The sequence below is a fragment of the Hipposideros armiger genome, unplaced genomic scaffold, assembly GCF_001890085.2.
Source record: "Hipposideros armiger isolate ML-2016 unplaced genomic scaffold, ASM189008v1 scaffold_460, whole genome shotgun sequence".
NCBI classification, from domain to species: Eukaryota; Metazoa; Chordata; class Mammalia; order Chiroptera; family Hipposideridae; genus Hipposideros; species Hipposideros armiger.
This window is the reverse complement of record NW_017731810.1, coordinates 322,735-337,329: the sequence shown is the minus strand read 5'-3', so window position 1 is coordinate 337,329 and position 14,595 is coordinate 322,735. Positions and strand designations below refer to the sequence as shown.

At 55.5% G+C, this 14,595-nt stretch overlaps 2 protein-coding genes across 2 annotated transcripts in view; one reads left to right on the top strand and one right to left on the bottom strand.

The window, feature by feature from the left end:
* The window catches only part of ABCC1 (ATP binding cassette subfamily C member 1 (ABCC1 blood group)), a 126,110-nt gene extending 124,159 nt beyond the window's left edge, over positions 1-1,951 (top strand). Inside the window, exon 30 of the mRNA XM_019666077.1 lies at positions 293-1,951. Coding sequence (XP_019521622.1) covers positions 293-401 — 109 coding nt within the window. The 3' untranslated portion in view covers positions 402-1,951. The remainder of the gene's footprint in view (positions 1-292) is intronic.
* A 1,914-nt stretch (positions 1,952-3,865) lies between these two features.
* Positions 3,866-14,595, bottom strand: part of ABCC6 (ATP binding cassette subfamily C member 6) — a 54,324-nt gene continuing 43,594 nt past the window's right edge. Inside the window, exons 24-30 of the mRNA XM_019666076.1 lie at positions 13,038-13,164; positions 11,733-11,834; positions 10,761-10,907; positions 9,080-9,238; positions 8,835-9,001; positions 6,746-6,940; positions 3,866-6,548 (exon numbers count right to left, since the gene is read on the bottom strand). Of these exons, the coding sequence (XP_019521621.1) occupies positions 6,440-6,548; positions 6,746-6,940; positions 8,835-9,001; positions 9,080-9,238; positions 10,761-10,907; positions 11,733-11,834; positions 13,038-13,164 (1,006 nt within the window). The 3' untranslated portion in view covers positions 3,866-6,439. The remainder of the gene's footprint in view (positions 6,549-6,745; positions 6,941-8,834; positions 9,002-9,079; positions 9,239-10,760; positions 10,908-11,732; positions 11,835-13,037; positions 13,165-14,595) is intronic.

Sequence of the window (14,595 nt, the reverse complement as noted above, 5' to 3'; positions counted from 1 at the left end):
TTGGGGGATGGGTGCAGAGAGAGACAATAAACCCAGCAACAAATAAAAGTGAATTGTGCTGGGAAGGAAATATGGGAGGTGATAGCGAGTACTGTGCGTAGCATCACAGAACGTTGGCATTGGCTGGAAATAGGGACCGAGGATGGGCAGCCAGTTGGAAGGCTACTGCAATAGTCCTAGCAGAAAGTGTTAGGGGCCTAACCAAAGCAGGGACTTGCCCAGGTGGGTTTTCGGGGGCATGAGGTGTCAACCACTTCCCTACCGCTCATGTCTGCATCCCCTCCCCCTGCAGGGTGATCGTACTGGACAAAGGAGAAATCCGAGAGTGCGGGCCCCCATCCGACCTCCTGCAGCAGAGAGGCCTCTTCTACGTCATGGCCAAAGATGCTGGCTTGGTGTGAGCCCCGGAGCTGGTGCATCTGGTCTGATCTGCAGCGGTCATGTGCCAGCCTCCCAGGAGGAGTCAGCTTCCTTGGAAACCCAAGCCTCCTGTATACTGAAACCAAAAAAAAAAAAAAGAGAAACCAAACCCAAAGAACCAAACCACACCCAAAGCAGCCATCCTCTGGCCCACCAGCCTGGACTTGGCCGTGAAGAAGCAGGAGAGACCCAGAGATGCAGTCCACCCAAAACTCGCACACCCTCGCCTCTGTCACCCCCCACAAGAAGCACACGTGCTCTCATACCCCTGAAAATGCCGGCTTGTGCTCTTGGTGCTCTGCGGGGAGGTTCTGGCAGCCAGACCCCAGAGAAATTTGTTGCGGGAAATATGCTAGTGACCAAATCCAGCCAACTGCCTCACACCTCTCCAGCAAAAGCCTGTGGACTCCAAGTCTCTGAGAAGCTCCCTGGCAGCTGGCCCCAGCACTTCTGATGTTCTCGTCTGGCTGTACTCAGAATGCTTCGTTTCCTCGCCTCTGCAGCTCAGAGGTGGAGACCATTGTCACCGTCAGGCAGTGTCCCAAGGGCCATGGACACTTCTCTCACCAACCATCTGGTCTTCCAGGCGCTACGATGCTGGGAACCAACGTCCCAGCCCTGCCTCACAGGCCAGAGGCAGCCTCGTCACCCACGCGTTTCCCTTCCCACGGGCAGGACTTGGCTGGACTTGCAGGCATCCCAGACCTGGAAGCCCTGGGTCTGGAGGTCCTCTCGCAATCCCAGCTTCCCAGCTGGGTTGCTCCCCTCCTCATCACCCACTCCAGCCTTTTCCTCGCCTTCCCTCCTGCCTCTTTGCCCATTGCTAGAAGGGGTTTACTCCTGTAGGTACCTGAATGAGGTCTGCTCTGGGTTGTGAAGCGTTTGAAGCCAAGAACACTGGGCACCTCTCAAGTATGACCAGCGGGCACGGAAAAGAGCCCGTTGAATCTTCTTGTTTTTAGATTTCAGTTTCTCACCCGTGGCCTCCGGTTAGCTGCCAAGGGTGGCAGTGTGGAGAACTTGACATTTACTTACGGCGTGTCTTCCAGGACAAGAAAGGAACCTATTTACAAATACCAGTGTTTTCTTTTTCTTTATGAAAGTACTGCTCTTGTAGGAAACCAGTCTCAAAATGACTTTTGATTTCTAGGGAGGAAGTATTGGGCCTTCCCAGTGAAGAGCCAAGCTGGCCTGGCATCTGACAGTTGGTCCGCGTGTTCCTGGAAGAAGACAGGAGACGTGGAGTCCTTCGAGGCCTGTCCTGTAGGTCTTTCAGTTGGAGACCAAAGGGAGACCCAAAAAGGAGAGAGAGGTCACTGCTGCCCCATGATTGGCGTTGCTGACTTCAAACCCAGAAGCGTCTTTCTTCCTTTAGGTGGAAATACATATTTATTTTTTGTAAGTTATACCATTCTTTCTCAATAGATAAACGAAGTTTTTCTTGGGGGTCTTTTTGTAATGACTTACACTGGAAATGAGAACATTTGCAAACAATTTACAGTAAAAAAAAAATATTTTATTTCTTTCTAAATGACGACTTTCTGTTCTTTGGGCATGACTCCCTCCGGGAGTCAGCAGGGGGTGCCCTCACTGCTTCTCTCCCTTTGGCAAACGTGTCTCTAGAGGGAGCTCTGGTTGGAAATGGGAACCTAGAGGTAGAAGCAGGTGGGGTTTAGTGAGGGGGTCAGCATGGCACAGCGGACAGAGATTGGGCTCCGGGGTCACACAGATCTGGGCTTGAGTCCTGCCCTTGTCATTTGCTGGCCGTGTGACGCTGGGCAAATCACTTAGTCTCTGTGCCTCAGCTGCCTTGTGTGTAAAATGGGGCTGATCGTATCTGCCTGATGGGATTGTTGTGAAGATTGAGCAGTGATATTATGTATGTGTGTGTGGCCCAAATCACCCTTGAAAGCCCCTTGGTATTAGGCAGGAGAGGCTCGGCTGTGCTGCGGTAGCCATCAGCTTTTGGGAAATGAACGCGGGGGTTTCTTTGTCATTCATGCGTTTCTTCATGAGGGTCAGATGCCGCTCAGGGTCACTGCCTTCTGTGCGCGGCGACTGGGAGATCCAGATGGTTCTGGTCTTACGACATCGCCTCTCAAGGGCTGGCTTCCAGGTCACCATAGCATGGGAAGGGAAAAGCGGATGACTGGCCCCACTCTGAAGTGTCTCGAACCAGAAGTGAAGCAAGTCAGCTGCACTCGCAGCTCATTGGCCAAAATTAGTCGCACGGCCCCTAGCAAACCACAGAGGAAGCTGGGAAATGCAGGGGTGCGTAAAGACGAGAAGTCTGCCTCCCTGCGTGAGTTTATGTGGTTTCTGAGTTTCAGACAGCGGGGTAGTGAGGCTGGAGCGTTGAGTTGCTGAGTTTGAATCGGCTGAGTCTGCATAGCGAGCAGTGCCTGTACTGGGGGAGCACGCCATGACTGCTGCACCCCAAAGCCACGCATCAAGTCCATGAGCGCATGCAGCGTCCGAGCGCCGCCAGTCTTCCCTCCAGCGCGGCTGTCCCCCAGCTGGAGTCATTGCCTTGCATTAGGGACTAAAGTGTGGGTGCTGGGGTGGTGGGGTGGGGTGAGAAGCTGGTGGGGTGGTTACCATTAGAATGAGTATTTGGGTGGCCAGGCAGAGTCTATTTTGGATGTGAGGTGTGTCTCGGTCCCAGAGCCTGAGCCCCCGAGTATTAAAATCCCAGGTCAGACTGTAAACTGTGCAGCCTGGTGTGTGCCTGTGGTGTGTGTTGTTGGACAGCTGGGGGCTCCAGAGAACTGGGGGGGGAGGAGGCGGGGCTTCACATCAACCCTGAGAGGCTCGGGCCAGAGGCTCCGAGGTTGGAGGTGCGGGGAGTAGAGGAGGCCTGTGCTTGTCATCTAGGTCAGTGTTTTAGTGCCATAGAAGGAGAAGGAGGTAGCTTTGTTGTGTATCTACTACGTGCCAGGCCCTGGGCTCAGCGGCTCTCATGGGAAAGGATTTCCTGGGCCAGAGAGGAGCTGGGGAATCAGGCGGCAGCTTCCAGGTCAGCGTCGAGCTGCTTGTCCCATCTTCCTTCTTACAGCCTACATCCGCCCCTATAGCACGTTCAGTGGACTTCCAGAGTCCCCCCAAAACCGGGACCCGACCACTTAGCCCTCCCATTGCTGCAGTGCTGGTTCCAGCACATCGTCCCTGTATGCCCACGCCCGCCAACTCAGTGGCCGCTGCCTCTGCCCCGGCCACCCCCTTCCCACACAGTCTGCTCCCCACCCAGCAGCCATAGTGATCCCCTGGAAACGTCACAACCCACTTGTGGCCCTCACCTCAGTGATGCCATCCACTCCATCCATCATCCATCCATCCATCAGTCCACCCACTCAGCTATTCATTCACCTTTCCATCCATCCATCCATCCATCCATCCATCCATCCATCCATCCATCCATCCATCCCTCCATCCCTCCATCCACCCATCCATCTGGTCATGCCACCGGCATTTAAACCCTCCTGTGTGCTCTGCACTGTACAAGGCACTGGGAAAATTGCAGCGGGGACACGTGCACAAATCCCTCAGCTCAAGAAGGAAAAAGCCCTTCTGGTGGGATTCTAGCGAATTCAGCTCTTCTCGGTGAGCTGGTGCCCTGGAGCTAAGGAAGCGTGTGAGGGGCAGCGTGGCGCAGTGGTTCTTCTGCATGTGCTGTGGAGCCGCCCCGCCGGGCCCCGGCCCTGCTTTCCCGCTGTTGGCTCATCTGTGAAAGGCGCTGAGTGACCGTCCCTTCCTCCTCCAAGCACCCTGGTGAGGTGGGAATGATAGGACCTTCCTCTTCCGATGGAGCATGACCTGAAAGAGCTTTGTGAGTGCCTGCAGGAACCAGTGGCGCACGGGGAGGTTAAGGGCCTGCTGAGGAGATGCACTCAGCAGGGAGGTCTGCGTGTGGTGGTCCTGGATCTGTGTTCCCTGCTGCAGGAGCCCATGGCGAGGGATTAACGGCCTGGATAGCCGTGGGGCTGGTCTCCAAGGAGCGGTGATATGGGCCAACAGCAGCCTCTAAGGCGGGCTGTCAAGGGCGCTGCCTGCCTCCTGTGACCCACACTGCTCCCTGGCACACTGTCTCCCTCCGTGAAAGAGACTTTTGTGGCCCTGGAATGACACCAAGTGAGTCTGCCAGACTCACAGCTGCTGCCGCCTTTGCCTGTGGTGGCTCTGCCGGGACGTCGGGTGGCTCGGCTCCAGGCAGAGAAACGAGAGATGCTTCCAAGTTGGACAGACACCCCCCCCCTCCAGCGGATGACTTGGGCTTTGGTGTTAATGAGTCCCTGGGGGAAGATGCCCACTCTGCCACTTGCGAGCCGGGTGCCCTTGGCAGGTCATGTCAACTCCCTGCCTCAGTTTCCTCATCTGCAACATGGAGCTAATAACCATCAGGAGTGGGGGGGCCAGCACTTTGAAGGCATGACGGGGTATGGGGCAGGAGGCAGGCAAGGGATGCAGACACCCTGCCCCATTTTGAAGGCATCACAATGAGCTGGCCGCATGTTGGCAAAGGGAGAGAGAAGCTGCAGTTAGGTCTAGATTGCGATCGCTCTGGGCTGGAAACCTGGTGTCAGGATGGGCCATCACAAAGTCCCCGTGGCCAGGCCGGGCCAGGGCAGGCCCTATGTCCTGGCAAACCCACGCAAACACTGGCTAAATAGCAGTGGATCTCTGATGGCAGTGGGTCAGGTTAGCCCAGCGATTGAGATCCCCCCCGGCCGGGGACACGGACAATGTCTGGAGACATTGTTGTCACAGTTGGAGGTGAGGATGCTACTGGCATCTCGTGGGCAGTGGGACCTCAGGCTTGGCTACTTTAGACTCTTGTCTCCTTTCCTGGTGCCCGAGCTGGTTCTGTGAGCCCCGGACTGTCAGCAGCAGGCCTGACAATGCGTGTGCCATGCACTGCCTTCCGTGACCTTCATCGCCTGACCTCTGACTTCTCAGGAGCGGACGTGTGAACAGATGCACCCGGGGTGTTCCAGGTGCTGCTGGGGCTCCCCTGAGAAGCCGGAATTGGGTCTTTAACCAACAAACGTGGGGAACGTGCCAAGTTGTGAGCCAGTTCTCCCCGGGGGCCAAGGAGTCCTGGCTCCTGTCACCTCGCCTTTGAAACTGAATGTGCGTTCAGGTGTGTGCTTGCGCCCGGGAGGGGCCCAAGGGTGGGTTGTGGCGCGTGTGTCCAGTTCAGACAAGATGCTCCTTGGAGCTCATGTCCGAGGGTTGGAGGAGCAGCAGGAGGTGTGAGGTTCAGGCCTGGTGCGTGTTGGAATCATATGGGGAGCTTTAAAAATAGACGGTACAGCAAAATGGGTAACAGCCCATCGGGGTGTGGGCCGGTGGTGGGTGACAAAATGGGACCCTAAGGGGTCCTTGTGATAGACGTGTTCAGCATGCCAGCCATAGTGGAGGATGTAGGAACCTATACGTGTGAAACAATTGTGTAGAAGTCACACACACACACACAAGTACAAAACGAAACCTGAGCAAGATTGGTGTATTGTATCAGTGTCAGTCCTCATTGTGATATCATACTGTCATTTTTCAGGGTGTTACTATAGGGTGTAAAGGGTACACAGGAACTCTGTGGGGTACTTCCTACAACTGCCTGTCAATCTACAACCATCTCAAAATAAAAAGGTCAATTTGTAGAAAGTACACACACCATTGACCCAGCCCCAGCTGCAGGGACTCTGGTTTCATTGGTCTGTGGTGGAGCCTGGCATGGGCAGGTCTTGCGGTCCCTGGGGGAGTCCACCGGGCAGCCACCAGGCTGAGAGCCGCTGTCCACTTTGGCTCCTGGACAGGGCTGGCCAGGCTCTGGTCAGGCTGACCTGGGGGGTTGCTGCGTCTTCCCAGGTCTGTGACAATCGGTCACTTTCTCCACCAGAGAGCAGAGAGGGGTCTAGACTCAACACTATGGGGCTACCGGTGACCCCAAGGGCACTCGTATCTCCAGGGCACGGTGCTCCTCTCCAGGTTGGCACAGCAGGGGGAGGGTTAGGGGCCTGGCTCAGACCAGGCCCGACTCCTGTGCCAGCCTGTAAAACAGCCCCTTCTGGGCCAGCAGCTGGGCTGGGCTGCCGCTCTCTGCTACCTGACCCTTCTCCATGACCAGCACCCTGCAGGGGAGAGGGAGACAGGCAGCTCGTTGGACCCCAGCCCATGCACTTGGCCGCTCTGAGAGCCCAGCGTGCCTGCTCTGAGGTTTGCTCCCCAGAAGTCGGGCCTTCTGTGCAGTTTCCGAGCCCCAACAGCCAGGATGTGCATGCACGTGCTGGGCATGTGTCCTGGGGGCGGCTGCGTGAGGGGAGCTTACCGGTCACAGTCCATCACGGAGCGCAGGCGGTGAGCAATGTGCAGTACTGTGCACCCGGCAAACCAGCCCCGGAGGGCGGCCTGCATCTGGACCTCCGTCCCCGGGTCCACGGCCGCCATGGCCTCGTCCAGGATGAGGACCTGCGTGTTCCGGAGAAGGGCGCGTGCCAGGCACAGGAGCTGCTTCTGGCCCAGGCTGGGAAAGAATGGGGCAGTCAGGCCGGAGGTTTGCGTGTCTGCACGTCTGGGTTGGCAGGGTGTGCCCACAGAGGGGTCCCCACGACGGCCGCAGAAGGCGGGGCTGTGCGAGCACCTCCTCATACGTGGAGCCCCAGTCCGCAGAGCTGGTAGGAATCCTGCCCCCCCGCATCCTGCCATTTCTGGGCAAGGGTGACTTTAGGCAAAGTCATTCAAACCCCCGCTACCTCAGTTTCCCCGTCTGTAACATGGCTATTTCTCTGTCTATTCTGTGGTCTTCACCAGACACATCCTTGTGTGCTGTGGATAGATGAACTCCATTCTCATAAAAACCACAGAGGTAGGTATCGTGTTAATGAGCCTTGGCTTACTGGGTCGTGAGGATAAGGTAAGTCACACCCGTGCTCTGCAGTGCGCTGGTCACAGGAAGCTCTCGGCACACAGCAGCTTCTCTTATTCTCATTACAGCTTCTCTTATTCTCATTACAGACGGGGAACTTGAGGCTCAAGGTCACGTGGGCAGCGAGCGCCCAGAGCCTGGGACCCAAGGCCATCTGGGGCTCTTTCCTGCCGTGCTCAGCTTCCTCTCACAGTAAATCCTTTAGAGAACCAGAAGCGACTATGGCAGCGCAGGTGCCCGGTCCCTGGGCCTTGCTCCAGTCTCCCCACCTTGACCCTGGGCACGTCTCAAGCCTCAGGGGCCAGCTCCTCAAAGTGAGACTCGTGAGAGTGCAGCTTTGCCAAACATGAAAACAAATATTGTTTCTTGTATGCCAGGCACTGTGTCAACACCGTTACCTGTGAAACTCGGTCCTCGCTCAGGGAGGTAGGTGCTAAAGATTGTTCTCATTTTATAGATGAGGAAACGGAGGCACAGGAGATGAAGTCACCTGCCCCAGGCCCTACGACTGGTAAGGGGGGGGGGGCTTGGGTTTGAAGCCTGTCAGGCTACACTGTCTCCCCTCGGGTGTGGATATCACCACCACCCACAGCCCTTTAGCCGGGGCAGGTGGGCTTTAGAATCTAGAATGTCTCGGTTTTTAAAAGGCACACACCTGTACACCTGTGTTCACAGCAGCATTATTCACAACAGCCAAAAGGTGGAAACAACCCGAGCGCCCATCAGCAGATAAATGGATCAGTAAAATGTGTTCTAGCCACACAACGGAATGTTATTCAGCTTTAAAAAAGGGACACACACTAACAAGGAGGAACCTTGAGGACGTTATGCTGAGGCACGAAATGACAAATAATGTAGTAAGTACTCCCTTTAAATGAGGTACTTAGAGCAGTCAAATTCATAGAAACAGAAAGCAGGATGGTGGTTGCCAGGGGCTGCGGGGAGGGGAAATAGAGAATTGTTTTAATGGGGACAGTATTTTTGTTTTGCAAGATGGTAAAGTTATGGAGCTTGGTTACACAATGGTGTGAATAGATGCAATACTACTAAGTGTACACGTAAAAAATGGTTTTGATGGTGAATTTTGTGTTATACGCGTTTGCTACAACTTTAAAACGTTTTTGGAAAGGCATGCAACGCCCCCAGTGAGCGTGGGGTCAGCGCCCAATATCACACACAGCATTTCTGTAGCAAAATAAATGCCAAGTGGGCTACATAAAGACTCTACGTAGCCTCGTGTCAATAGAGGTTGGATTTTGAGACCAAATACGTTTAGGAACGAAACTTGGGAACAAGAAACTCGATAGGCAGAGATTGTGTTGGAGTTTGGAGTTGCTGATGAGGGATGAGACTCGTCCTGTGATTATTAGAACAGGGTTGAGAATCTGGGGGGGAGGCAGATTTTGTGGGGAGATTGCCCTGGGGGGAGTCTTGGCCACCTTCACCTCGCCCCCGACTCCCCCCAGGTCCTGGTCGTGGTGAGGTGACCTACCTCAGGTCATCACCTTGGTCTGTGCACTCGTACTGCAGCTGGCCGGGTAGGCCGGCCACCAGGGCTCTGAGCTGCACCGTCTCCAAGGCCGCCCAGATGGCTTCGTCCGTGTGCTCGTGGAGCATGTCCAAGTTCATCCTCAGAGAGCCGGGGAACAGGATGGGGTCCTGGCCAGGAGGGGCGGTGGGTCAGAGCTGGGCCCAACCATGCGCCCACCTCCGTCCGCCGTACTCCCCAGGCCTCACCTGGGGGATGATGGTGATCCTAGACCGAAGCGTGTGCAGCCCCACCTGGGCGATGGGGACCTCGTCGATCCAGACCCCGCCCTCAGCTGCCTCCAGGAGCCGCAGCAGACCCCCGGCCAGGGAGGACTTCCCGGCCCCCGTCCTGCCGACGATGCCCACCTGCCAGGGGACGGGAGGGCAAGGCTTCTCTGACCAAGCCGGGCCAGAAGGAGGTAGGCCATAGCCCAGATGGTTCCTGGGCATCTCTGTGGGATGTTTCCCCTGCACCCAAGACCCGTCCGTCCATCCATCCAGCCAACCATCCTCATCCTTTGAGCATCCGTCCTTCCATCTGTCCACCTTTCCATATATCCAGCCATCAGTCCAACCTTCTATGTATTCTCTCTCTTCCCCTCCCCCCAACACATCTCCCCCATCTTCCCATCTAGTCCCCCGCCCTTCCTTCTATAGCCCTGTTTTCTCCATCCTTCCATCCACACCCCTCCATCATCCCTCATCCTTCCTTCCATCCCCATGTCATTCTAGTCATGTCCCGTTCTTCTATCCATCCCCCATCCTTCCATCGGTCCCTCATCCTTTCCTTCTCTCCATTCCTTACCCTTCCTTCCACCCACCATCCTTCCATCCATAATCCTGTCTTCTATCCATCTCTCATCCTTTCTCCCACAACATCCCATCCAGCCATCCAACCATCACCCTTCTTTCCATCCCCCACCCACCTATCCATCCATCCTCCATCCGTCCGTCCGTCTGCCCATCCTTGTACCTGTCCCTCATCCTTTCTCCCATCCTTCTCTCTCTTGCTTACTGTTGCATGCTCAGTGTCTGACACATGGCGGGGAATTCAACACTATTTGTTTAATAACTGAATGAAAAATGTGTCACCCCATTGTATGACAGACATCCTTTTTAGGCACCAAGACCCCTTGCTCCCAAGGGCTCACCCTTTGGTGTTGGAAATAATGGAGCTGAGTAAACTTAATTTTAATATAGGGCGATGAACAAGCATACTTTATCATCAAGCTCCAGACCTGTAGCAATGGAGGCGCTGTTCATGCTGCTTGGGATAAGGGTTGACGGGGAAATCAGAGAAAGCTTCATGCAGGAGGCGATACTTGAGTGGGGTCTTGAAGGATGTGCAGGAGTTCGGGGAGGGGGAGGATTCCAGGCGAATCACAAGTGAGGGCAGTGTCAAGTGTCCACCTGGCCCCGAGGCAGTGGAGCCACGAATGGTGGCTACGCTCTGGCAGGAGACTGAATGACACTATCATCCCCATTGTACACATGGAAAACTGAGACCAAGACAAGAAGTGACTTGCCCAAGGTCACCCATGGCAAAGCCAGGAGCTGAGCCCATGCAAACTGGATCATGTACGTGGAGCAGTCAGCACTCTGCCTGGCACACAGTAGGTGTTCAACTAACATCAGAGAAAAAAGAAAGAAAGAAGGTGGGAGATGCCTCATCTGGGACACCAAGGTGGGTGGGTGGGTTTTGCCCTGGTGGAAGCAGGTTTCGGGAAGTTAAGTTCAACTGAGGGGCCCTGAGGGGGCGCATGGGTGAGGCAGCTGGTGCTCAGGGCTTGGTCCCTGGGGTGCTACCCAGCCTGGCCGTGGCCAAGGCCTCTCCAGCTGCCCTGTGGCTCAGCCTCCAGGAGGAAGAGGTTATGGGAGAGGCGCTCACCTTCTCTCCTGCGTGGATCTTGAAGCACACGCCCCGCACGGCCATCGGGAGCTCAGGTCGGTGTCTCAGCCCAAAGTCCCGGAACTCGATCTGCCCCCTCTGAGGCCAGGGGGCCCGGGCTGCACAGGTGGGCAGCGTCCAGGGCGCCTGGGGCAGGAGGCGACACTAGGTCAGAGGAGCCTTTCTCCCAGGCCTCTCACAAAAAGGCCCACCTCTGTAAGCCTCGGTTTCCGCTTCTGTCAAATGGGCCTATTGACTGCTATTGGACAGGGTGGTTATGGGGCATGGACCACAGCAAAGCTAAAAACAATACCTGGTCTCGTAAAAATAACGGTGGCAGCGGCTCCTCTTTAACGTTTTAAATTAGTATTATTATTAGCCAGTGCTAACTGTCAAGTAACATGCCCTCTTCCTCTGGCACAGGAGGCACTCTCCTTTGTGTCTACGAAGAGGGCAAGTCTGTGCAGCAGGGAGTCCAACGCTGCCCTTGGTATTCCTGTGACCTTGAACAGGTCACTCTACCCCCTTGACACTCGGTTTCCCCATCTGTGAACCGGGGCTAATAAGAGCAGTGGGCTCGCGCCGTTCACAGTGTGCCAGACGCCGTCCTAAGTCCTTTATTGGGGGCTGTCACTGGACCCTCCCAGTACACCCAGCACTGTGTGTGGCTGTGTTGCGCTTGCGTGACTGTAATGTCACTGTCATGTGGCTGTTACGTGGCTGTGGCATTGCTGTTTCTCCAGTCCGCTATCACTCAGAAGAAACCTGCCTTGCCAAGCGAGGAAGCAAAGGAACCAGTCCTCCACCTGTCTCCAGATCCCACGTTCTAACCATCACTGCAGCCCTGGCTGGGACTCCTGCCTACAGTGGTGGGGGCGCCAAAGCCCGTGACAGACACTGACCCAGGTCCACCGCTCTCGGCTGTAAGTCTGGGATGGGGCACGCCCTCCGCCCCCATCTCCCACCCATCACCTCCTTGGGAGTCCGAGCATAATCCTTCATCCGCTCCACCGACACAATGCTGCTCTCCAGGTCGGTCCAGCTGCGGACAGCCCACTGCAGCGTCTGGGTCACCTGGAGTGAGAGGACAGTTCAGGCTGGCTTCAGCAAGGCCACCCTACAGACTGGCACCAGCCTCGCTGAGTCAGGGCCTGGGAGGCAGACGAGGGGCCTGGATTTGGCTGCAGCCACCAGGACCCCTCTCTCCCTTCAGTAAAAATCTGAGCAGGCAGAGCAGAAAGGAGCCCTCGACAATCAGCTTGTCCAACCCGTCTTGATACACGTGAGGAGACAGGACCAGAGAGGGTGCATGGTCCTCTCAAGGACGCCCAGCAGGACCCAGACCAGCCGACTTCCGTTCTGACAGACTTCCCTCCCCTGATTTCCCATCACATTTGGGACCGTGCCCAGCTCCACCCAGGGCCCACAGACCCTGCCTGCTCGGGCCCTCCCTTCTCCCCCAGCCTCTTGCCCCTCCAATCTCTCCCGAGCCCACGCTCTCCAGCCAAACTGCCCATTTGCTGTTCCTCTAACACGCCAGGCACGCCCCTCCCCCCATCCCAAGGCCTTTGCTCCCCCCTTCCGTTCCCTCCCTCCCTCCCTGCCTTCATACCACAGCTCCCAAGCCCCCTCCTTAGAGAGACCTTCCCGGCCACGCAGTAGAGTAGCACCCACCCTGCCATCATGCGCCAACCTCTTACCTTGCCTCCTCCTTAAGTTTACTTGCCTCAACTATGAAATGGGGATACTAATAGTACCCTTGATAGGGTTGGGGGCAGGATTACATGAGTTAACATTTATAAAGCTCTTAAAACAATCTCTCATTCAGAATGAATGCTACTTACATAGATATTGGGTTGTCGGAAAAGTCATGACGCATTTTTGCAACGAAAGACATAGGAAAAATAGGTCATGACTTTTGCGACCACCCACCCAATATGTATATATTTTTTTCCTTCACAGATGTCATGACCTGGCATTAAGTATCGTTAATAATTAACAAAAAGTTGACGATGCACTGGACATGAACTCTACATTATCTCAACTGGTGAAGTGGAGGGATTCTGCCCTATTTCTCGGATGAGCACCCTGAGGCTCAAAGAGGTAAGACTTGCTCGGGGTCCAGCAAGGCCACCTCAGCTAAGCCCTTGGAAGAGCCGTATTTTCCTCACTGGTTGGTAGTTTGGACTCGGGTCCTTGAAGGTTCTGTTGGCAGGGGGGCCTGTCTGTCTCGGTTCTGCCCGTGCCCCGGAGCCCAGGTTGGGGTGCGGGGAGTACCTGAAGGGCGGCGGACACAGAGAAGCCCACGAGGCCGGCGCTGAGATGGGCCTTGCTCAGCACAGCGCACATGGCAGCCGCGAACACCAGCCCGTTCCCCAGGAGCTCCAGGTTGGCAGCGAGCCACCTGTGAGGGGAGGCAGGTAACAGCAGGGTCAGTCAGGGCTCTTTCTGTGGGATCTGCTCCTCTGGGCGCAAGGACTGGTCATGGTGCCAGCTCGAGTGCCCCACGGGGCCATGGTCTCCTCCACACCCCAGTTCCCACCCACGCTCAGTGGGCCGGGGAAGTTGATGGTGTCCTGTCTCACCTGTGTTCAGCTCAGGCCCTGAGGACGCTGATGCTCAGAAGGGTTAAGTGCTTACTTAACGTCCAGATACATGGCAAACACCAGGATTTGAAGCCTGACCCACATCTGCCTAACCCATATCAACATGCACGTGCCCTTTCCAACATGTCATGCTCCTCAGTGAGCCAACAAACTGAATAAACTGAGACCCACCTAGGGTCTCCCCCTTCCTAGACGGCTAACCTGGGGGCGTCCCTTCACTCCTTTGAACCCCAGTTTACCCATCTGTGGAATGAAGTAACATCTGACTCATTACAGTGGAGAGGTTTAAATGAGATATGCCATATATAGCACGGAAATCATTGAACCTTGCGCATAGTAGGTGTTTTCTAAACGTTTGTAAGGTCCCTCCTCTCCAGGCTAGTACGCCAGGAAAGGGCAGGGCAGGTCACCCAGAGGCATATGGAGTTGAGACTCTGCCCAAAACTATAGGGCCTGATAGGCCCAGCTGACAGGAGACCTGGACCAAATGGAGGAAGGAATTCACATTTATTGAGTACCTACTGTGTGCTTCGCCCTCTCCATACACTGGCCCCAGACTTCCTGGATCCAAACCCTGACTCTACCACATATTCGCTGTGTGGCCCTGGGCCAAGTTTGGAAATCTCTCTGTGCCTAAGATTCACCGTTTACAAAACAGTCTCTGCCTCATGGGTTGTTAATAGGATTAAATGAATGAATGCATGTAGAGTGCGCAGAACTGTGCCGGGCACATAGTAAGCATGTTACAAATATTAGCTATGGGTGTATTCATTGAATCCTCACAGCCACTCCGTGGGCCCAATCCCAGTCTGATACATGAGGCTCAGAGGGGGCATGTAACTTGCCCAGGATCACCCAGCTCGTAAGCTGCAGAGCTGGGTTTTGAACCCACGTCTGTCTACGCTCAAAGCTTATGTTCTTATTCTTGCTTAGTCCTGAAAAGAGGCTGAGGATACCTTATGTAGCTGCTGTGTCACCAAGTCAACAGAGGCTCGTCCAGTGTCCTGGCAAAAGAGGCTTCTTCCCTTTTGCTGACATCCCTCCTGCCCACCTGCTGTTGGGGAGCGGACACCCCCCCAACCCCCGCCCAGGGCAGGTTCCATCTGCTCACAGTGTGAGCCAAGGAGGCCCATGAGATCTAGCCTCAGCTTTATCCCCCGCTCACTGTGTGACCTTGGGCAGGCCACTTGACCTCTCTGGCCACAGAGTATGACACTGGGGACACAGAC